Source organism: Nicotiana tomentosiformis, chromosome 6 (assembly GCF_000390325.3).
Source record: "Nicotiana tomentosiformis chromosome 6, ASM39032v3, whole genome shotgun sequence".
Classification (NCBI taxonomy): Eukaryota; Viridiplantae; Streptophyta; class Magnoliopsida; order Solanales; family Solanaceae; genus Nicotiana; species Nicotiana tomentosiformis.
Genome location: NC_090817.1, coordinates 97,101,533 through 97,123,998, shown reverse-complemented (window position 1 = coordinate 97,123,998; position 22,466 = coordinate 97,101,533). Strand labels below are relative to the sequence as shown.

At 37.0% G+C, this 22,466-nt stretch overlaps 4 protein-coding genes across 4 annotated transcripts; 1 reads left to right on the top strand and 3 right to left on the bottom strand.

Moving 5' to 3' along the window:
* Positions 1 to 3,472: 3,472 nt before the first annotated feature.
* On the top strand, positions 3,473 to 7,213 carry LOC104085967 (GDP-L-galactose phosphorylase 1-like). Its single transcript, XM_009590095.4, has 7 exons — positions 3,473 to 4,064; positions 4,412 to 4,521; positions 4,652 to 4,711; positions 5,553 to 5,795; positions 5,884 to 6,069; positions 6,188 to 6,436; positions 6,579 to 7,213. Exons 1-7 carry the CDS (start codon positions 3,941 to 3,943, stop codon positions 6,915 to 6,917), a joined length of 1,311 nt encoding a protein of 436 aa, XP_009588390.1. The 5' UTR covers positions 3,473 to 3,940; the 3' UTR covers positions 6,918 to 7,213.
* Positions 7,214 to 8,600: 1,387 nt separating this feature from the next.
* Positions 8,601 to 15,851, bottom strand: LOC104085968 (lysine--tRNA ligase-like). The gene is made up of 16 exons (XM_009590096.4): positions 15,551 to 15,851; positions 15,011 to 15,182; positions 14,849 to 14,942; positions 14,130 to 14,215; positions 13,363 to 13,472; positions 13,232 to 13,294; positions 12,982 to 13,107; positions 12,599 to 12,881; positions 12,392 to 12,488; positions 12,156 to 12,312; positions 11,380 to 11,523; positions 11,220 to 11,288; positions 10,961 to 11,104; positions 10,314 to 10,369; positions 9,117 to 9,193; positions 8,601 to 8,910 (listed from the first exon to the last, which is right to left on the bottom strand). The coding sequence occupies exons 1-16, from the start codon at positions 15,716 to 15,718 to the stop codon at positions 8,873 to 8,875; spliced, it is 1,884 nt and encodes a 627-aa protein (XP_009588391.1). The 5' UTR covers positions 15,719 to 15,851; the 3' UTR covers positions 8,601 to 8,872.
* A 2,102-nt stretch (positions 15,852 to 17,953) lies between these two features.
* On the bottom strand, positions 17,954 to 18,379 carry LOC108943346 (uncharacterized mitochondrial protein AtMg00240-like). The gene has a single exon (XM_018767252.2). It carries the CDS (start codon positions 18,377 to 18,379, stop codon positions 17,954 to 17,956), a length of 426 nt encoding a protein of 141 aa, XP_018622768.2.
* Positions 18,380 to 18,454: 75 nt separating this feature from the next.
* LOC138894462 (uncharacterized) lies at positions 18,455 to 21,627 on the bottom strand. Its single transcript, XM_070179159.1, has 5 exons — positions 20,824 to 21,627; positions 20,388 to 20,637; positions 19,962 to 20,017; positions 19,227 to 19,523; positions 18,455 to 18,739 (listed from the first exon to the last, which is right to left on the bottom strand). Exons 1-5 carry the CDS (start codon positions 21,625 to 21,627, stop codon positions 18,455 to 18,457), a joined length of 1,692 nt encoding a protein of 563 aa, XP_070035260.1.
* Positions 21,628 to 22,466: the final 839 nt, after the last annotated feature.

Sequence of the window (22,466 nt, the reverse complement as noted above, 5' to 3'; positions counted from 1 at the left end):
AGAGAAAAAAGGAGAGCATTAGAGCAACGGTGAAGTTGTCTCCGTGTGATTTATAGGTCATTGGTTCGAGTCATGGAAGCAATCACTAATGCTTACATTGTGATAGACGGCCTACATCACACCTCTTGGGGTGCGACTCTTCCTCGAACCCTGTATGAACACGAGATTTCTTGTGCACCGGACTATTTTATTTTTTTTTTGCATAAAAATATATTATTGCTCATTTGAAGCTATCAATTATGTGCAATTTATAACTAATTTACAGTAAAGTATTCAAAGTAAACAGGGACCGCATAATATAATGTGACAATATTGCTCTTTGCATCTCGCCATACTTGAGTGCAAATACACAGGACCACTAGTCCTCCAACTCTACCCATCAACAAACCACAACCACAATTGCCTAATGCTCCTTACCCACATGAAATTTGGGAAAATCGAAATTAGCCACAATACATTACAACTTTTTTTCATCAACAAATACATAATGACATATAAACTAAAAAGGGTTAGATGACCGGGCTAGCACTAACGTTGTCAATAAATATTTAAAAACCGATTAAATCTGGCTAATCGTGTCGTACCGAATTAATTTTTAACTTTCTTTTAATAAAATCGTAGGTTTTAGATAAATGTATAATCGTATCGATAATTAGGGTAAGTTTTTATTTTATGAAAATAAACCGAAGAAATACCGAACCGTACCGAATAAATTTACTTATGAAAAATATATTTATATATTAAGTTTAAAAATAATAAAGCATTAAATTTTTCCTTCGGTATTGGAATTATAAAAATGGTTACGAGCCAACAAGTAACTAAACTCAAAATTCTAATTCCAAACCTATTAAGCTACTCCTACTGAAATTAAATTATTTCCAGCATATTCACTAGCAAGCCACAAAGTATTCTAGTGATAATGAGTAGTAAACTATAATGTATTGAATATATTTTCTTTCGTATGATTTAGATTTATCTTTTTGAATATTTAATCTTCTATAGACTTTATTCTTAAGTCTCAACTTGGTTAATATCTTTCCACTCGTGTGATTTATATTTTTTTTTATATGTTTGCTTAGTTTCTTTTACAATTCTATAAAATAGTTGATGGATCTATACTCTGACTATCTTTTATATTTTCTTAATTCATCACACTTTGAACAGTAAAAATACCTAGAGAGTTTTGCTAAGTCCTATAAAAGTACGTATATTATTGCATTCTACTTTTACTAATGACTTTTATATGACATTTAAAAAAATACCGAAAATTAACCGAACCGTACCAATACCGAAGAGAAGCCAACATGATTGAGACGATTTCGAAGAGTCTAATTTTGGTTATACATAATAAAATAACCGAAAAATTACTATAGTACAAATTTCATAAAATAACCGACCGAACCAGTCCGTTGACACCAACAAATAAATAACTTTGTAACAGTTTTCAAACAATTGCATTAATTGGCAAAGTTGCATCCAAAAAATTATCTAAATATCACATAAAAACTGAAAAAGTCAAGTTCACGAAAATTGTGAAAATTAGCTTTGGAAGATGAAACACGACTATGGGAATTCCAAGAACTTATTTATGAAAGAACATAAAGATCTTAAATACATGTGCCATAAAACGTTGTTTTTAAAATCCCACGATAGCAGTATTAGAAAGATAATTTAAGCGGGTGCGAGTAATTTTTGAATCATATTCACAGCAACCTCCAAATAGACCATCAATCTAGTAAATAAAAATATTACGAATTCATGTCGGGACGTTCGACTACGAAAACTATTCATTTGGTGAGGAGATTAGCGGAGCAATATAGAGAAAGGAAGAATGACTTGTATATGGTATTCATTGACCTTGAAAAGGCTTACGACAAAGTTTTGAGGGAGGTTCTATGGAGGTGTTTGGAGGTTAGCGACGTTCTGGTAGCGTACACTAGGGTGATTAAGGATATGTATAATAGTGCTAAGGCTAGGGTGAAGACTGTGGGAAGTGACTCGAAACACTTCCTAGTTGTGATGGGGCTACACCAAGGATCGATCCTTAGCCCATTTTTATTTGCCCTGGCGATGGACGTGCTGGCGCGGCACATCCAAGTGGAGGTGCCATGGTGCATGTTATTTATCGATGATATAGTGTTGATCGACGAGACGCGAGGCGAGGTTAACACACGATTGAGGGTTTGGAAACAGACCTTGGAGTCTAAAGGTTTCAAGTTGAGCAGGACCAAAACAGAATACCTGGAGTGCAAATTCATTGACGGGATTCATGAAGCAGGCGTGGATGTGAAGCTTGATACTTAAGTTATCCCCAAGAGAGGTAGTTTCCAGTATCTCGAGTCTATTATCTAAGGTAATTGGGAGATCGATGAGGATGTCACGCATCGTATTAGAGGGAGATGGATGAAATGGAGGCTGACATCCGGTGTTCTAAGTGATAAGAATGTGCCGCCAAGAATTAAGGGTAAATTTTACAAAGTGGTGGTTCGGCCAACTATGCTGTATGAGGCTGAGTGTTGACCAGTCAAAACTCCCATGTGTGGAAGATGAAAGTAGCAGAGATGGGGATGTTTAGATGGATGATTGGGTTTGCCAGAAGAGATAAGATTAAGAATGAAGTTATTCGGGACAAAATGAGAGTGACCTCTGTGGAAGACAAGATGGGGGGCCGAGGTTGGGATGGCTCGGACATGTTAAGTGCTCATGTTAGGAGGTGTGAGAGGTTGGCCATGGCAGGTTTGAGAAGCGGTCGAGGTAGGCCAAAAAAGTACTAGGGAGAGGTGATTAGACAGGATATGACGCTGCTTCACCGACATGACCCTTGATAAAAGGGTGTGGATATCGAAAATTAGGGTAGAAGGTTAGTAAATAGTTGAAAGTCTTTCCTTTTTTTCACTAGTAGTACTAGTAGCACTCATGTCCCTGTATATTTTTAGATCTATATTACTTTATGTTATTTAATTCGCTTCAATTATCGTATTTCCATGTTGTTACTATTTGGTACTCTACTTATTTGTTTCCCCCTCTTTTTCTTCCCCTTCTCCTTCTCCTTCTCCTTCTCCTTCTCCCTCTTCGTCTTCTTGCTCTTTTTCTTCTCACCTTTTCTGAATCGATGGTCTATTGGAAATAGTATCTCTACATTTACTATATAAAGTTAAGGTATGCATACGCACTATTCCGTAAAAAAAAATACTAGTTTTGTTGTTGTGGTTATTATACTTAGTAATCAAGTGACAAACATTTTATTTTCCATACTTTATTCACAGATCTTACTAACACAATACATGACGGTAATACGTTGTCGCCTACTTCCCAAACCCCGACTGAGCCTTTGGGTCCACGCCTCCAATTATATTTTGGTCCACACAGTAGCACTTGGACCCTCTTCTCCGTACCCCATTGGCAAACCCACAACCACAATTACCTAATCCTTATTTTTATATAAATACACATATCTCCCTTCCCCTTTTTCCTTGTCATCATCACACAGCAATTACCAATTCCATTCCTCCATAGAAGAAACCAATCCATCTCTTTGAAATCAAGTTAGAAGAATCTTTTCTCTTTGGTTGATAGTTTAGAGAGAGGGTAAAGCCCAGGTAAACAAGTTGTAGACATCACGGCTATACACAAAGCAAACCGCCGACCATTCTTACATGTTCGTTCAGTACGACGTAAGGGTTGTGTAACTGCCACCAATCCTGCGCCGCACGGCGGACGTGGCGCTTTGCCCTCTGAAGGCGGTAGTCCTTCCGACCTCCTCTTCCTTGCCGGCGGTGGTTCTCTTCTTTCTTCTACCTGCTAGATTTAGTTATTTATATATCTTACATAGATAATTCCTTACCAGTAAATTACTAATTGTTTTGCACATTAGCAATTATTAAGGTTGTTCTTGTACCTAGTATTTTTACCTTGAAAAATCGAAGCAAAAAAACCAAACATGATGCTCAAGATTAAGAGGGTTCCTACACTTGTTTCCAACTTCCAAAAAGAAGAGGCTGAAGAAACTCTTGCTCGTGGTGCTGGCTGTGGCCGCAATTGCCTCCGAAACTGCTGCCTTCCAGGTAACTTTTTTTTTACTGTCTGTCTTAATTTGCTCTTTTCCGTTCTTTTTTTTTTTAATTTTATTTTGCATAATATTAGCCTGAGATGAGTTTAAATGGAGTAATATAGTCAAATTGACTAACTTTTCAGTTAAATCAGAGTAGATTACTGTAAAGTTACAATTTTTAACTACTCAAATGGTGAAAATTTTACTGTTTTAGTGTTGGTTAAAGTTTTACTTGGTGTGAATCTAGGGAAGCAAAAAGTGCCAAACATTTTGGAACAGATAATTGAGGCTATTTGTAATTGGGTTTAATCTGTAGCTGATTTAGCAGAATATTGATTTTGTTATTTGGATTGTGAAAAGGGTCAAAGCTGCCGCTGTATGCTTCCAAGAATTTGAGAAAGGGCAAGTCTGTTGCCGATGAAACCAAGGAACCTCCTGTTGACTTCTTGGAATCCCTCCTTCTTGGGGAAGTAAGTCTGAACTTTTAATTGGTTACTTTGTATTTTATGTAGTTTTTCTTTTATTATTTTAAATATCAAATTTTAGATGAATATTTTGATTTTAGCTCTGAACTTGATGTCAATTTTTGATTATATGTAGTGGGAGGATCGTCAGCTGAAAGGTCTCTTTCGCTATGATGTCACTGCTTGCGAAACCAAGGTCTTTACTCTTTTCCCTTTTACCGTTTTGTCTTTTGCTTACTGTAACTGATAAGTTCTTTTTCAATTTTAGTTGATGCCTACACGTTTTACTTTAGTAGTTTCCAGTTAGATAGACTTGATTTTGAAATATTATTATTTTTTTAAATTATTCTAAAGATAATGACAGGAGTGGAAAGGGAAACTTTAATATGGTAGAAAATCATGTAGTTCTGGAAAGGTTGTATCATGTCTTTTGAAGGTTAACGGTTAAACATGGTCAATGATATTATGAGCTGCAAATGCATAATACCTTTTTGTTCCAACAATTCTCGGGTTTATAGACTATATGTATATCCCGGGTCGTTTGGTACGTGGACTAATTTATCCCACCTAGCAAATGGTATAAAATAATCCTTGGGTTGATGGGATAAGATTGGGATATCCAGTATAAAGTCTGGGCTTAAATTTATACCATGTTTGATTGATGGTATAAATTTATCCTATACTAACCAAACGAAGTATAAATTTAATCTCACACCTTATCCCATCTTATCCCGCGTACCAAACGACCCCTATATGTATAAGGTTAAGGAAGAAGTAGTCATTTATGTCTTACTATAACATATTGCGGTAAAGTGTTGATACAAATGATATGCTCTTGAATTTTCAAAACCCAGAATGAAGTGAATGAAAACTAGACTGGCTTTTTGTATAGGTGCATGGAAGTATGTGCTGTGATATAGTAGTACATAGCTCTTATCATGTTTTTACTTCAGAGTCTTGCTGGTTTTGATTAATGTGATGTGAGGATACTTTTTATGTGAATCTGCCTAGATTTAATTGAAAATAAATTGGTATAGGTGATTCCTGGAGAACATGGTTTCATTGCTCAATTGAATGAAGGAAGGCACCTCAAGAAGAGGCCAACTGAGTTCCGCGTTGATAAGGTGCTGCAGCCTTTTGATGGAAGCAAGTTCAACTTCACTAAAGTTGGTCAGGAGGAGTTGCTCTTTCAGTTTGAAGCAAGCGAGGACAATGAAGTCCAATTCTTTCCAAATGCGCCCATTGACGCTGAGAAATCTCCAAGTGTCGTTGCCATTAATGTATGTTCTTTGCTAGTTTTTGTACTGGAACCCTTTTTGGTAAGTGGAATATCTGATTAATGAGTATATTGGTGTTTAATGCAAACAGGTCAGTCCCATTGAGTACGGACACGTGCTTTTGATCCCTAAGGTCCTTGAATGCCTTCCCCAGAGGATCGACAGGGACAGCTTATTGCTTGCACTGCACATGGCTGCCGAAGCAGCTAACCCATACTTCCGATTGGGTTATAACAGCTTGGGTGCATTTGCCACCATCAACCATCTTCACTTTCAGGTTCTTGTCTACAACGCTTTCTATAATGACATTGTTTTAGAATTTTCACTTCCATTTGTTTCCACTTTGGGCTTGATAAAGAAGAGGAATTCAACTTCATTGTTGTTGCTCTATACAGGCTTATTACTTGGCTGTGCCATTCCCCATTGAGAAGGCCCCCACTCGGAAGATTACTTTTGCTGATGCTGGGGTGAAGATATCTGAGATGCTGAATTATCCAGTTCGAGGACTTGTCTTTGAGGGTGGAAATACTTTGGAGGATTTGGCAAATGTTGTCTCTGGTTCCTGCGTTTGCCTGCAAGAGAATAACATACCCTACAATGTTCTAATCGCTGATTCGGCAAAAAGGATATTCCTTCTCCCACAGGTATAACGCCCAACTCTTCTAACCACATTGACTCATTTGAGACCTATTAACATTGCTAACTACTTGGTTGTTTGTTTTATTCTTTCCCGGGCTTTTACCAATCGTCGTTCTAACATCTATGTATTTTGGTGGATTGAAACAGTGCTATGCAGAGAAACAGGCTCTAGGGGAGGTTAGTTCTGAACTGCTTGACACTCAAGTCAATCCTGCAGTTTGGGAGATTAGTGGACACATGGTCTTGAAGAGGAAGGAGGATTACGAGGGTGCAACCGAGGCAAATGCCTGGAGGCTTCTCGCTGAGGTCTCCCTTTCTGAAGCGAGGTTCCAAGAAGTGACGGCTCTCATCTTTGAAGCCATTGATTGCAGTGTTGAAGAGAATAAGAATGTTACTGAAGGTTCTCCTGAGAAGCCGGATGTCGCACCTCAGCCTATGGAGGAAATTGATGCTCTCAACACCCATGCTACCATGGTTCCCGTCTAGGGTTTTCATGGTCGAGCTGTGGTGTTTGTCCTGTTGTTACTATTTCAACTATATGAACATTGAGGGAATTTCTATCTATGGCTGCCCTTGTGAAATATCCCTAAATAAGGCTAGCCATGTTCTATGTATTGATGAAGTTGGTTGGTTCCTCTGTGAATTGAACCTTTGTCTATTATTGCTTCATGTAATGTGGAGTTGGTCAGTGTCTTGTGTGAATTGACCTTGGGTATTATGTTTGCTGTCTGTTATTTAAGACAATATATATTTGCTAATGGAAGTTAGAGTTTCCCTATTTATTGTCAAGCTTTCTGCTTTTGGTGTATACTTGCTTCCACTTGATTGATTTTGTATTTGAGCAGGAAGTACAATTATCACTCTTATTAGCACTTTCCTATGTATGCTTTCTGATGAATTTGAGATTATCTTAGCGAAAATCGCCAAGGAAATTATGCTTTAATACTAATCGCATTTTATGGAATTAGTTTTTTTTAATTAATCAACCTCATCCTGTCCAGAGAACCCCTGAACTTTGAAATGAGACACATTTCAGTCCCTTTTTGTTTCAAGCGGAACATAAATCCACCACCTCTGAACTTAGCATTGTACACCATCTTTTGCTTATCCAGTCCCATTTCTTACCATTTATCATTCATTTTACCAAATGTAGATCAGACACATACAAAACTAAACCTTCCAGGTCAAATCTAACTCAGAAAAGAATTTTTAACGTATTCTACATTTTTTTATTTTTCTAAAATGGTAGTATCTAAACCAAATTCGGCACAGATTGATTAATCCATAGGATACCTACAATCTTCCCCTACCACAGCTCAAATGGTAGTATTTCGAGTGAGGCTTGGACAAACGAGAAAAAATCATCTAACTGTTAGTGCCTCTTGTGATTTGACCCTAGGCCCCGTGGTCCATTCTAGCTCCATTTGCTGTTAAACTATGATCTTGGGTGCTCCAATGTGTTTGCTGTTTAATGAGGTTGATGAACTCAAGTTTTCTGCTGATAACAATCATGGTCCATCTCAGAGAATTAGGAGTTAATATAATTACATGGTTATAGGGAGAATACAAAACAAAAACTGCAGGCGCCAACCTGACCATATAATCATTCAATTTCCTTTACAAAGCTTTTCCAGGATAAAGCTTTGTCACTTTTTTTAATCATTTTGTTGAGCAATTATTCTTATGTAATACTATCCTATTTTGCCAAATTACGACTCATTTGTAAACATGTTAAGGTTCCACATGTAAAGAAAGAGCACCTAAATCAAAATCTTCATTGCTAGAGCACTATCACACCATTGCCAGAGCAAATTTTAGACCAATGGGCTAATGAAAAGTGAACCACCTATACAAAAATCCATGACCAAACCTAAGACCACTTGTCTGAAGTTACTTGGAAGGTTTGAAACAAGTTGACTTGGATTTGGTCTGAAGTTGAAGAATTAACAACCTATAAAAAAAATCTATGATCAAACCTATGAGTTAGAGCACTATTACAAGACTCCAAACCGAGAGCCAAAAGAAATTACGAATAGCGACCACATCAAAAGACCTGGATGAGTTTTAAATTTTTTTCTTGGTATCTTATTACCTATTACAACTCTTTCTAGAAACTTTGATGTTTTATCCATATCATTATGGTTATAAACTTCAAAAACATTAACAGAATTAAGAACAAAAACAGGATAGCTTCACTTTCTGAGTCTTGTGTGAGTGTTGTGTGTTAATATATAATAATAGAAAGCATGGAGACATCTAAAAGGATTTGATGAATATAATCATCTCCATTGCCCGTTGGTATATGACCAAAGTTTCCAATACTAACAAATTAAGGCTAGCATTTGCCATACAATTGACAATTACCATAAATCAAAGCGTCAAAAAGACTGCAAAAAGTACTCCAGGAGCAGCAGGAACTCAACGTCAAATATTTATGATCTTCACTTCACTGTGAGCTGCGAGACCTGCTTTTCCACATCTGTACCAATGCATGAGCACGTTAGTAGGTAGTTCTCTCCAGAAGACACACACTTATGCATGCCAAAAGCTGAAGTGAGAACATGAAAAGCAAGTCATATCTACATGCAGAGGCAAAACTGAAAATGCTCACAGGCTTCCCCAGCCTTGACGGTTGAAGGAAAAAAAAAAGGCAGGCATATCTACCAGTGTACCAGATTTATCTACCTTGTGTTGTAGGCCCACCCTGAGGTTTTGCTTGTCCGTCGTGAGGCTTGGCAGATTCCTCCTGAGGCTTTTTATTGCTGGGATGGAGAAAAGAAAACTCAATAAAGTGTGAATGTAATAAATAGTTGAATGGAAAAGCACATGAGATCTGTCTTAAAAATGCAATAAGCCTCCTTATGGAACATTTCATTCTTGCAGTAGATATCTCTTTTCAGACAGTCGAATGATGACATTATATTCTTTTCCACAAAGGCGCAACACAGACTTTAAAAAACCTGTTAAAACCGTAATTACTTTCCACCAAGACTACAAAGTATACAGCAAGTTAACTTAGACTAATCTTGAAAACGTAACCCCTTCAGAACACCACCTATTTCTCCACTATAATACAGGGAAAAATAAAGATTTTGGCAGCTTGAACCTTGCCGCAGACAAAAGCTTGATATTTTGATATGGATAAAGGGGCAGGCCCATTATCCACTGAGTTCTGAACCATTTGCCGCGGGCCCTCCTCCGGCTTTTCTCGATTATCAGGAAAAAGAAGAGGTGCTTATAGCTTTACTTTCAAAGCTCCCATTTCATGCCAAGCAAGCATCAAACCACAGTTCAAGCCATTGTCCAATTTATAAAAGACGTAAGAATTCCCCCACAAATCCCTTGCCACTTAACAATGCAATATCATGTAACTCGCTCTTTTAAGGATATATCATCAAGCTGCTTTTGTTGTGCTAGTCTGACAATTCCAACAAATAAAGATTCAACTTCACAAACATAATGTAATGAAAAACATTTATCTATGAGAACTTTTATATTTGTTTCACTGGCAGCCAACCCTTGCTCAAGCATAAGTTCATAACAGAAATTTATAAGCAAATTTTTCTTGTTTCCTACAGCTAAGCAGAGACCACGATTTAGCACCACCCAAGAACAACTTCGTGAATTGTTTTTGAAAAGATTCCTCAAAAAGTAGGTCACCCAAAGCCACTGCTTGGTCAATATTCGTTAACATGGATATTATTTACTATTCTATGATATTGTTGTCCAGCGCAGCTTTCATGCGCCTCGACAATTCCACATGGGAAGTAACTCTACCTACCAAGACGAAAGATATTTAATTGATCTATCAGTTTACTAGGTTTAATATCACACTAATGCCAGCAAATATCATTCAAAGGACAGAATGGAGGAAATATTTACCTTTCCTTGGAAGGTGGCTCATCCTGTGGTTTCATGGCTGGAAAGAGTAGAACTTCCTGTTGAACAAATTATAACAAGGGAAAGAAAAAAAAGATTTCAGTATCTAATTTAAATGATAGGAAACACTAGCTTTCTCAAAACGAAGTGACAATAAAAGGAGAGTGAGTGAAAATGCAAAGACAACACTAAGCTGGTAAATGACCAACCCTACCCTAGTGGCCTCTTCTCCGAACGCCCTCCTCTCCATCCATTCAGAAATGGAAGTTAAACAGAACATCAAAGGAATTAATTGGGAACTGAATGGCCATTTCATCCTAGTAAAAATAAAATGCATGTGCATTCTAACTAAAACCCAAAACCTAGATCATGAGGTGAGAATTGTCTGAAATTGTATAACGAGTCAATCCATTTTCTAAAACAATGTCAGATATTGTAACCTCCCCAGATGCCTAGAGTCTGGCTCTGATACCATGTCAAAGAAAATATACATTGGGCTTAACTCAGTCTCGTGAGGCGAGGATTGTCTAAGACCTAATAGGAAACAACAGCCCATTCCCTCAGCCAAAGTGAATACTCTAACATTCCGAGATAGATTGGAACTAAGTGGTCATTTCTTACTAACAAAGAAAACAAGTGAAGGCACAAACCTTGATGTTTTGTGAATCTGTTAACAACATCGCAAGTCGGTCAATACCCAATCCCCAACCACCAGTAGGAGGTAATCCATATTCAAGAGCTGTACAAAAGTTCTCATCCAGTGCCATAGCTTCATCGTCACCTGATTGTCGGTCCTGAATTGACATTAATCATGCTAAAATAAGTAGTGGCGCATAATAGAAAGACACAACAAGATGAACACAACACAAACACCACAACCAAATCAGGATGCACACTTCCCACGGATACCTTGAGTTGATCAGCAAAACGCTGGCGTTGGACAACAGGGTCATTCAATTCAGTGTATGCATTGCAAAGCTGTCAAGTTATTTAACAGAGAAGAAGAAGCACATTACAGTTTGTATTGGGAGTGCTAAAAACAGTTTGAAAAACTTGACAGAATACATACTTCATGCTTGTTAATGAACAATTCAAAACGTTCTGTCAGGCCTGGTTTAGATCTGTGCCACTTTGCCAAAGGACTCATTATCTCGGGATGGTTGATGATAAAAGTAGGGTTAACACATGTCTCCTCCAGAAAGTGCCCTACAAGCTGAATTTACAAAATAGATGAAGGAGAATTATTAGCAATGCTATAAAGCTTCTTAGGTGAAAAAACTGGTAATAAATAGCAGCAATAGTGTCAAAAGAATGGGAACACTGACTCTCATAAATACATGTTTTCTGAAGTATCACCAATAAATGTACAACAGGAAATAACTTTAAACATTTCTGGAGATGATATGAAAAAAGGCAAACATACAGCAAAATGATTCACATATTACTCAAAGTTACATGCAAAAAAGTAGACATACAGCAAATTGATTCACAACCAATTTAACAATGAGGCTCCAACTAGGGATATCATATTTAACAATTCACGAAAATCTCTATTGCCAATAACGCATATTACAGGATAAATGCCACAGATATTGCAGGATATTACACTAAGATAGCACTAAAATGCTAGCAATCCTTTTCATCTCTATTTATTTCTTCTAACATATGATAGAGAGAACAGAAGTGGATGTCCTCGTCCATTAGAACCCCTTTCCTTTATTCATCTGAAGACAAAGCCCCGAAACTGAAAAAGGTTCCACACTATTGCACTAGACGTATTATAAGACAAGTTTCTAGATTACATCTGTAAGAATTGGCTACCAGAAAAGATAAGGAAATAAATACTTTATCAAGTAATCTAGCTGTTGTTTGAGGTGGAGGACATTTGATCTCAAGCTTTGCACAAGCATCTATGAGATATTTGTTAGCTTCAGTACTTGAGAGATCCTTGGGTATATTCAAGTTTGCGGCCTTCTCCAATTCCTCTACCATATCAATCCGTCTGCAAAAGCAAACAGCATAAGCATCTTGGTGCATTGAAAACAGAAAGCAGAACACGACATAACAGAAGACTTCCAAACCTGAAGGGAGGAGTGAAGTCAATCTCAATGGGGTCGTTCTCCAGCCCCTTTGCATGATACTTGATTATATAGCCACCTGTAAGTTCCTTCACCATCCCTGTTCATGTATAGTTAGTAAAATAAACTATAACAGAATAAATAAAACGAAAGACTAAATATACATAGGCTTCCACTGCAATATTTGGATCCCAGATTTTTGGTACTGACCACTAAGCATTTTTTCAGTTAGATCCATCAAGTCATTGTAATCCGCATATGCCATATAAAACTCGCAAGTGGTGAATTCAGGATTGTGTGTCAAGTCAATTCCCTCATTTCTGAATTGTTTCCCAATCTCATAGACACGATCCAATCCACCAACAACCAGCTCTTTAAGATATAGTTCAGGAGCAATACGCATGAAAAGCCTCATATTCAAATCATTGTGGTGGGTCACAAATGGGCGTGCAGCTGCTCCACCAGCAATCATGTTCATCATGGGGGTCTCTACCTGTTACAAATAGGATTTGTATTTTAACTAATTTTATTCAAGCTAAGCTCATAATCTCAAATGAAAAAAGGCAAAGTAAAACAACTTCATAAACACTGACCTCTAAGAAGTCACGATTATCAAGAAAGCTTCGAATATAAGTTATGATCTTTGCTCGGGTCTTAAATATGTACCGAATCTCTAAGTTCAGCATCAAATCCAAATAACGCTGTCTATATCGTGTTTCCTGGACGTAAAGAATAAATGAACCACAACACATCAGAGGCATAAAATCTTTTAAAAGGAAATAGGAAGAAAGCAAGGCAATTGACAAAAGAAACTTTATGAAGAAAATAAGAGGCATAAGATACCTGATCTTTCAAAACATATGTATCTGGATTTCGGCCACTTCCCGGGACCCATGCTTCAATTTTCTGCAGTACAATCAGATATCGTTCAATTAAACTGGTCTTAGACACAATGCAAAAAATACTTAGCTGACCTTAGTTGTATCCGTCTGGGCACCTTTCTGCCGTGGCATCATATGAAGACAATGAGATAACACTTTGAATGATTTGGGAAAAATACTCAGCTCTCCCCTTTTACTCTTTCCTGATGAATGAGGTAAGAAGAATTAGAAGGATATGTTACCAAAACAAAACATCAGTATTATCATCTTCTGCAGCATGGGATCTTTGCATAAACTACACCATGTCAAGAAAGATATTCACCTAGCAATTGTGGTGCAGACAATAGTATTCGAAGTGAGAAACTATAGCAACCCAGAATCCTAAACGCACGTAAACGCAAGAAAATGTTTTATATTTAACATTAATGCTGAAATGATATCCGTTTATAGCTTTTTAATAGTCCTTTGAGTTCTTAAAAGAAGAAACTGTGTACAACTAAGTTATTCTAGTTATTGTTGGCCTATGACTGAAGTACAGCCGTGGAGTCAGAGTAAAGCAATACAGGATGCCACCATAATGACTTTTCTAAGATTCAGGGATTGCATGATAAGTTAACACCTTTTGTTTTCAGTACCTTTCCCCTACATTGATCTATGGTGCTTAAGCACGTGAAGGAGAAGTTAACACCTTTTGTTTTCAGTACCTTTCCCCTACATTGATCTATGGTGCTTAAGCACGTGAAGGAGTGATATTGAGATCAACTTTTCTCTTCCAACGAAACTTGTTTTTCTAACACCAAGACCAAAACTATCACAGAGAACATCTGCCATAAACTAAGAAGATCTAAAGAATCCCAAACCTGGACACCCAGTGATTCCGACAATATCTCCACGTTTCACACCAGAATGAAATTTAATAAAGTCGTCGTCCTCCAATTCAGAATCCCTGCACATACATCAAGACATAATACTTCTCAGCGATAAAAAGTAACTTGATCACTTAAGCAATTCAACAAACACAAGGGTCTTGAGACCAAAATTTCACAACAATGCACTGAAACTGTTGCTGATGCCACTGATTTCAGCCATGAAGTTTCAAACATGTTATAATCACATTTACAAAATTTTGGTTTATGCATTTCCTAGAGCTATAACCTATGGTACAAAAAGAAAAGGATAACAAAGATTAAATACCTCCCTTTGGCTCCAGCAGACTACTACTCCCAAAAGGCACCTACTAGGGTGTCTTGGCCATTTACAGCGTTCGTGTTATAGATTCAAAGAAATATAAAGAACAATTATGATGCCCCGAAGTTATGAGTAGACAACAGATGCTGTAATTTTTCTAGGATGATTAAAGGAGATTTATATAAAGAAGGAGGAATATCTCCCCATAATACTGACTGACCAATAGACAGCATACAATAGTGTACCACGAAGTCCTTTAATGATGATGAAGAAGAAAGTATTCATCTGAAATATATTGTATGTAGAACTGAGCACAATGGAAGCTCATTCACCTATTCCTGGCATAAATTAAACCCAGAAAACAGTAAAATGATAAGAGTAATATAACCACCTTGCACTTGCCATAACTTGAACTTTGGCACCTCCACCATGTAAATCATAGAAAAGCAGCTTTGCAGAAGAGGCACGTTTATTCATTATCCTTCCTGCACAAAAAAAACACAATTATAGATGCAGGCTTTTTTTTAAATAAGCAAATTGCTGTAATATTTACCAGCCAACGACACTTCATCAGCGGAATGAGCTCCACTTTCTAAAACTCCATATTTCTTCACATAATCAGGGATAGACAACAATTCCAATTCGACTTCGAATTTGTGTGGGTAAGGATTCTCCCCTGTTGCCTTCTCAGCCTCGAGTGCTTTCAGCCTATTTTCAAAGTATTGCTGCAAACCAAACCCACAATAAATTAATTTCAAGAATCTGGGATGTGCTTTATTGGGAAATAATTTTCTCGGAAATGTCATTTTTTAAACTGTTTTGCTCACTTTAAATTATGAAAATATCCCAAAAGAAAAAACTTGACAAATATCCCACCTCTTACTCTTTAACAATCTAACACTTCAAACACTATTGTCCACTTTTAATACTGGAAAAATATCACGAAAAAATCCCTGTATCCTTATCATTCTTATAAACTAACAAACATTACCTATTTTTATCCCAAAAAAAAATCTAAAACATTTTTTTCTGAAAATAAAATACTGCATAACCAAAAACCAAAAAGTTAATAGAAAAGGGGAAATGGAGTCACCGTTGGATCCATGTCCTCATCACCGGCTGCAGCATGCTTTTGAGACTGAGTGCTTGGCTTGTTTTCAGATTTCCCCTTGTTTTCAGATTTCCCCTTGTTTTCAGACTTCCCCTTCTTTTCAGACTTCCCCTTGTTTTCAGATTTCGCCTTGTTTTCTGGGTTCTCCATTTTGACTCCGACGAGAAGAATAAAACCCTAGTTGACGGCGCCGGAGCAGACGAATTGTGTGCTGAAGTATAGGGTAACTGTGAATAAAGAGAGTGTTGAGCCGAAACAGAGTACGTTAAATGGGGATATGGTTTTATGGAGGCTAGGGTTTAAACGATTGGTACTTGAGCAGCACGTCTTTTTAATAAATTAAAAATTAAATTATTCTTACACTAATAAAATATGTTGACGACAAAAATTAACGGTCTCGGGTAACAACGTACAAAAATTAACGGTAAAAATTTACAATTCAGGAAACCGTTTCGAGATAAAATTTTAAACGCTATATAATTCTTTATAGAAGTCTTATTTGGAAGGGACGTTGGTGTATCTACAATGATATTTATGTTTAAGTCTACTAGTCTTGAGGTACCGTGTGTCAATCAATATATAAATTTTAAAAATTACGTAAATATTATTAAATAATATGTTTTTTGTTATTGAACAAGTATTAGAGAAAAAAAATGTAAGTTCCTAAAATAACGAATGTTAATCTCACTAAATAAAGAAATTCTCCACATAAGTTTTTATATGCTCTTATTATGATTTATGAGGCGTGAAATATCTTATGAAAATTATTGTTCTCTTTGTTACCAAATACTATAAGCAAATAACACAAAAGATACCTTTACCACAATTATTCAAAGATAACAAAGCAACTTGAACAATTTGAATCTTTTGGTATTTTAGAAATTTGTGAGTGATGAGGTAGAACTCCCATCTTTCTTTCTCATAGAAAATTACTAATAAATAACAATAAAAGTTTTAACTAACTAATGTTGAATTACAAAAATATATAATACTATATTAAAAAATATAGGGAATTGTCATTTATTGGAATGAATATACAAAGAAAGAAAAATGATAACGACACTTCTTTTGAATACATTTTGTCTTATGTCACTCCCTTAATTAATGCTTCAACTTAACATGTTTAGCAATCTAATTTTTAATACTATATTATTAATGAATTTTGCTCTATTTTTTTATTTCTTTCACGACTGATGCTTACATAATGATTTTGAAAATTATTGAATTGATTTTTTTTGCTAATTTATTAATTCAAGGACTTAATTATTTGTTGAGATTTCATGCTTTTAAGATAGTATAGAAGATTCTCTATATTTCGTCAATCAACTCTTATTAGTCCCTTATACTTGAGTAGGTAAATCTGCAAAACTAGTGTAAATTTTGTTGTTCGTTGAATTTAAGCTCAAAGCTACTAACTTGTCTATTACTTGACTTGTTTACTTGTAGCAATGTTTCAAGATAGAGCCACTTTGGTTCAACATACTCTTCAGCTTCCGTACTTCATTCTTGATTTTCCATTGGATATGATTATAACCATTAATGTTGTCTCCTAGTAGCTTGGAGTCATTATGTGCTCTATGTGTTGAAATTCACTATCGAGACACCATGAGATCCCATATCAAAGGGCTACTGCTTCTCCTAGTTACTAGTACTCACTCCCAATGCAGTGAGTAGGTTGCAATTAGGTAGCTTTTGTTGTCTCTAACTGTTAGCTTGAATTTTGTACAAGCTATGGAAGATTCAAAGAGATAGGAACCCTAGATGAAAGAGAGAAGAAGAGAGAGACGAAGATGAGAGAATGAGTCGGTCCATTCTATTTTGACCAATCTGCCTTAATAATTGTTTGTGTGGGTCTGTATATACGTGTTAGTTAAATTGAAAGATAAAAAAAATATCGACAACCTAAGATACAAAGAATACAAGTAAATTGGGTTGCCTCTCTTAATGGGCCTGCTGCTTTCCTTTATCAGCTTGGGTCGGAGACACATCTGGGTTAACACACACACACACACACCTGAAGGGTGAGAATACATCAAGCTTGCAGAGAATCCCATGATGTAGAGGACCAGAAAGAGCCTTAGTCATAGTATCAGCCAATTGTTATGCGCCAGAAACAAACTGCAAAGAAATCAACCCAGAGTTTAGACAAGTGCGCATATAATGACAATCAATTTCAATGTGCTTCGTGCATTCATGTAAGACTGGATTTTTAGCAATGTGGGGAGTTGCCTGACTGTCATAAAATATGGGAACAGGGCTGGATATAGGCAGACCAAGACCACCCAGGAGCCTAGTTAATCAAGTGACTTCAGCTGTAACTTTGTGAAAAGCCCTATACTCAGCTTCTGCTGAAGACAGAGATATAGTGGGTTATTTCTTGCTCTTTCAATAAACAAGGCTGCCACCAAGGGTAATGTAATATCCAGTCACTGACTTGCGAGAGATGGAGCAAGCTGCCCAATCAAAATCAGAATAGGCTTGCAAAGAGAAATCAGAAGAATTGGAGATGAGGATACCCTGGGCAGGGTCATTCATCAGATATCCGAGCACATGTATAGCAGCTAGCATGTGAGGCACTTGTGGCTTTTGAAGAAATTGACTTGAATGTTGCATTGAGAATGAAATATCAGGCCTGGTGTGTTGGAGGAAATTGAGCTTCCCAATTAATCTTCTATACAAGCTAGGGTCAGAAACATGAGCACACATATCTAATACAAGCTTGACAGAGGGATCCAAAGGAGTCATCACAGGGGAGAAGTGTTGGCAATTAAATTCAGATAGAAGATCAGTGGTGAACTTGTGTTGGCACATGATATATCCTTGAGAATGTAGGAAGATCTCCAAACCCAGGAAGTAGTGGACTGTCCCCAAGTCCTTAATTTTAAACTATGCATCTAAAAGGGACTTTAAGGACGCCATCTCCACAATATCATTACCAGCTAGTAAGATATCATCAACATACATAGACAATACTACTTGAGTGCCTGAAGAAGACTTAGTGAATAAGGAGTAGTCATTCATACTAGCAATGTAGCCTTTTGAATGTAGAGTTTCAGGCAGTTTTGAAAACCGCTGTCTGGAGGCCTGCCTAAGGCCATAAAGAGACTTCTTGAGTCTGCAAACCAAAGGGCCAGAATCAGGAGAAGCACACACTTCAAGACCAGGAGGAACCTTCATATAAACCTCCTCATGAAAATCACCATGGAGGAAAGTATTGTTCACATCAAGTTAGAAAACAGTCCATCCCCACTTAACAACAAGGGTGAGCAAACACTTGATGGTGGTGAGCTTGATAACAGGATAGAAGGTCTCAGTTAAGTCAATGCCCTCCTTTTATGTGTCCCCTCTAATCATTAACCTGGCTTTATACCTCTCAATAGAGCCATCATCTCTTTGTTTGATCTTATGTGTGCCACTTACAAGGGATAACCTTCTTGTGAGGTGGGAGAGGTACAATATCCCAGGTATGATTTGCCTCAAGTGCTTGAAATTCCTTTAGCATTGCCTCTTACCATGCAGGATATGAAGCTGTCTGCTGGTAGAACTAAGGCCCATGCACATGGATATCACTAGAAGAAACCTTGGAAGAAGGTAAAAGAGAATAAGGGAATTGAGTAGAAGAGCAAAGGTAATCCTTAAGATAAGTGGGTTGTTATACAGTTCTGGTAGATTTCCTCAAAGGAGGAGGAGAGGGATTTGTAGGAGCAATTGCAGAAGTAGAAACAGAAGTATAAGAATCAGAAGGTAAGATGTTAGAAGGAGAAGCGGTAGGAGGAGGAGGAGTGTTAGAATTGGGAGCATTAAGAGGAGTAGAAGTGTTAGGAAAAGAAGTGTTAAGATAATTAGAGGTGGGAACATAAGTAGTTGGTGGAGTGATAGAATCCATAAATTCTTTGGGAGAAGGAAACATAGAAGGAGAAGTGGATTTATAAGGAAAAAACATGCTCATGAAACACTACATCCCTTGAGAAAAATATTTGTCAAGGTTGGGGAGTTTGTAGCCCTTTTTTACCACAGGGGTACCCCAGAAAAACAGAAGTGATAGACCTGGATTGAAACTTATCTCTACCAATCTTAGGGTAAGTAGCAAAACATAAGCAACCAAAAGATTTCAGATGGTCATAAGTTGGAGTAGTGTGATGAAGTTTCTCATAAGGAAAAACATTCTGAAGTATAGTTGAGGGCATTATGTTTATGAGGTAGGTTGCAATCAATACACAATCTCCCCAATATTTGAGGGGAAGATTAGATTGGAACATGAGTGCCCTAGAAACTTCCAACAAATGCTTGTGTTTTCTTTCTACAACTCCATTATGTTGAGGAGTGTGAGGGATTGTAGTTTGATGTAAGATCCCTTGGCTAGAGAAGAACATAATGGCCTTATAACTACTACCAAATTCAAAGGCATTATCATATCTAAAAGCTTAGACAAATGACTGAAAATGTACCCTAATCATGTTGACAAAAGCTTTAAGAATAGATAGGGCATCGATCTTACAAGATAAAAGATAAGTCCAAGTGACTCTTGTATGATCATCAACTAATATTAGAAAATATCTAAAACTGTTATATGTTGTAGTGTTGTATGGACCCCAAATATCAATGTGAATTAACTGAAAAGGGGCAGAAGAATGTATAACACTGTCAGAGAAAGGTAATCTCTATTGTCTGACCATTGGACATATAGGACATATAAAAGAGTGTTTAGATGATACTCTATTAGACAAATATGATACATATCTCATTTTATTAAAATGCATGTGTCCCAGTCTTTAATGATAAAATAAGTCCATTTTATTGATAGAATATGGTATATTACAAGTTGAAACATTGACAACAAGATGAGTAAGTTGATTGGACTTATCAGAAGATACTGGTAATGAAACAAGTATAGAAGATTGATTACAAGCAGGAATACTAGCATCAGACTTAGAAACAGGTAAAGTATTACAAGGAGAACAATGAGACATAGAAGTAGATGAAGTAGGATACAGGTTTGCATCTGGATAGAGGTAGCAGAGCCTACCTGCAGCTTTACCAATTTCCAGTGGCCTCTTTAGAGAAGGGACCTGTAAAGAACAAAATAATTTGGTAAAAAGTTCTGAACAATCCAGTTGAGATATAAGTTGGTGGACAAATGTCAAGTTAAAGTGAAAGGATGGTACACTGAGGACATTCAGTAAAATTATATCATGTCTAAGATGCAATGATCCAGTTGATATAACTTTAAATTTATATCCATTAGGTAGAGTTACCAGAAAAGGTTTAAACAAAGGTTGCACATTGAATAAAAGGTGTTTATGTGGTGTCATATGATTAGTTGCACATGTATCTAGGATCCAAGGATTTACACCTAATTGTGATGATGCACATGTATGAGAATCAATAGAAGCTACATCATATCTGCTAAACAAACCTACAAAGTGAGCAAAAGAAGAGTTGTCCACATTTGTAGCTTCAGAAGTATGACCAGCAAACATTTGAGCTTGTTGAAACAAGGTCAAAAGATGTTGGTATTGTTCTTTGGTGAACCCATGTGCTGAGGAGTTAGAAGTTTGTGGAAAGGAGTTTGCAGGGACAACTGCTGAATTCTCAGCTTGAGCACATGAGGCAGACTTCTTATTTCTGGTAAATTTGAAATTTGGTGGAAATCCATGGAGTTTGTAGCACGTATCCACACTATGATCAGGCTTCTTGCAGTACTTGCAAGTAAAAGATGTAGTACCCTTCCTTGTCTCAAAATTGAATTTCTGAGTGAAGTTCCTATTAGTGCTGGAGGATGCAGGAGAAACTAGGAAGGAGGTTGTACCACTAGAGAAATTTGGTGCAGGAGATTGGGCTTCCCTTTGGCTTTCATCTTGTTGCAAGAGTGAGTAGGCTTTACTGATGGGTGGAAAAGGGTTCATCAACATAATAACACTTTTGACTGTGGAATAAGAATCATTTAGACCATTAAGGTACTGAAATAACTGTTGATCTTCAATGAATTTAGGCAGGGCCCCACAAGAACAAACAAGCCTTACATAAGAGGAGTTTAATTCATCCCATAAACTCCTCATTTTTGTGAAGTAGGAAGCTATATCAGATGAACCTTGAGTGGTTGAGTTAATTTCCCTCTAGATTTTAATGTACTTAGAGCCATTCGAGTGACCAAATCTTTCATTGATGTCCTTCCAGACTTCCTTGGCAGTCTTCAAGCACATAACACTAGTGGCTATTTCCCTATATACAAAATTTGTTATCCAGGCTTTGACCATATCATTACACCGTTCCCAATATGGAAAATAAGGTGATTTCGGGGAGACAAGTGAGCATATTACTACGTCAAAGATCAAACCCACACCCACTGAACGACACAGATACTAATTGACTGCCAAGATTGTCAAATGGGTGGATATAGAAAGGTTGAGAAGGGTCTAGGGTAAATGGAGCAAAACCGTTGATGGTAGATGAAGGTACATCATTGTCCGTGAGGCTACCCATAGTATGGAGTACAACAATAGCCAAATACTAGAGATAAACGAGTAGGTTCACACTAAATTTTCAGGCAAAATCAAAGACCGGCAGGAGCATCGAACAAGTACCGAAATTGACAGCGTTTTTAAAGAAAAATACCATTAGAGTAAAGCTTATAACGAGAGGAATCGAGATTCCTCCTCTGATACCATGTTAGCTTGAATTGTGTTCGAGTTATGGATGATTCAAAGAGAAAGGAACCCTATATAAAAGAGAGAAGAAGAGAGAGACGAAGATGAGAGAATGAGTCGGTCCATTCTATTTTGACTGATCTGCCTTATTAGTTGTTCATGGTGTTGCTATTTATCCTATGAGTATTGTTATGATACTAATATTGTCTCCCTTTTTGTCCTTTTGTCTTTGTTTTTTTTGAGCCGAGGGT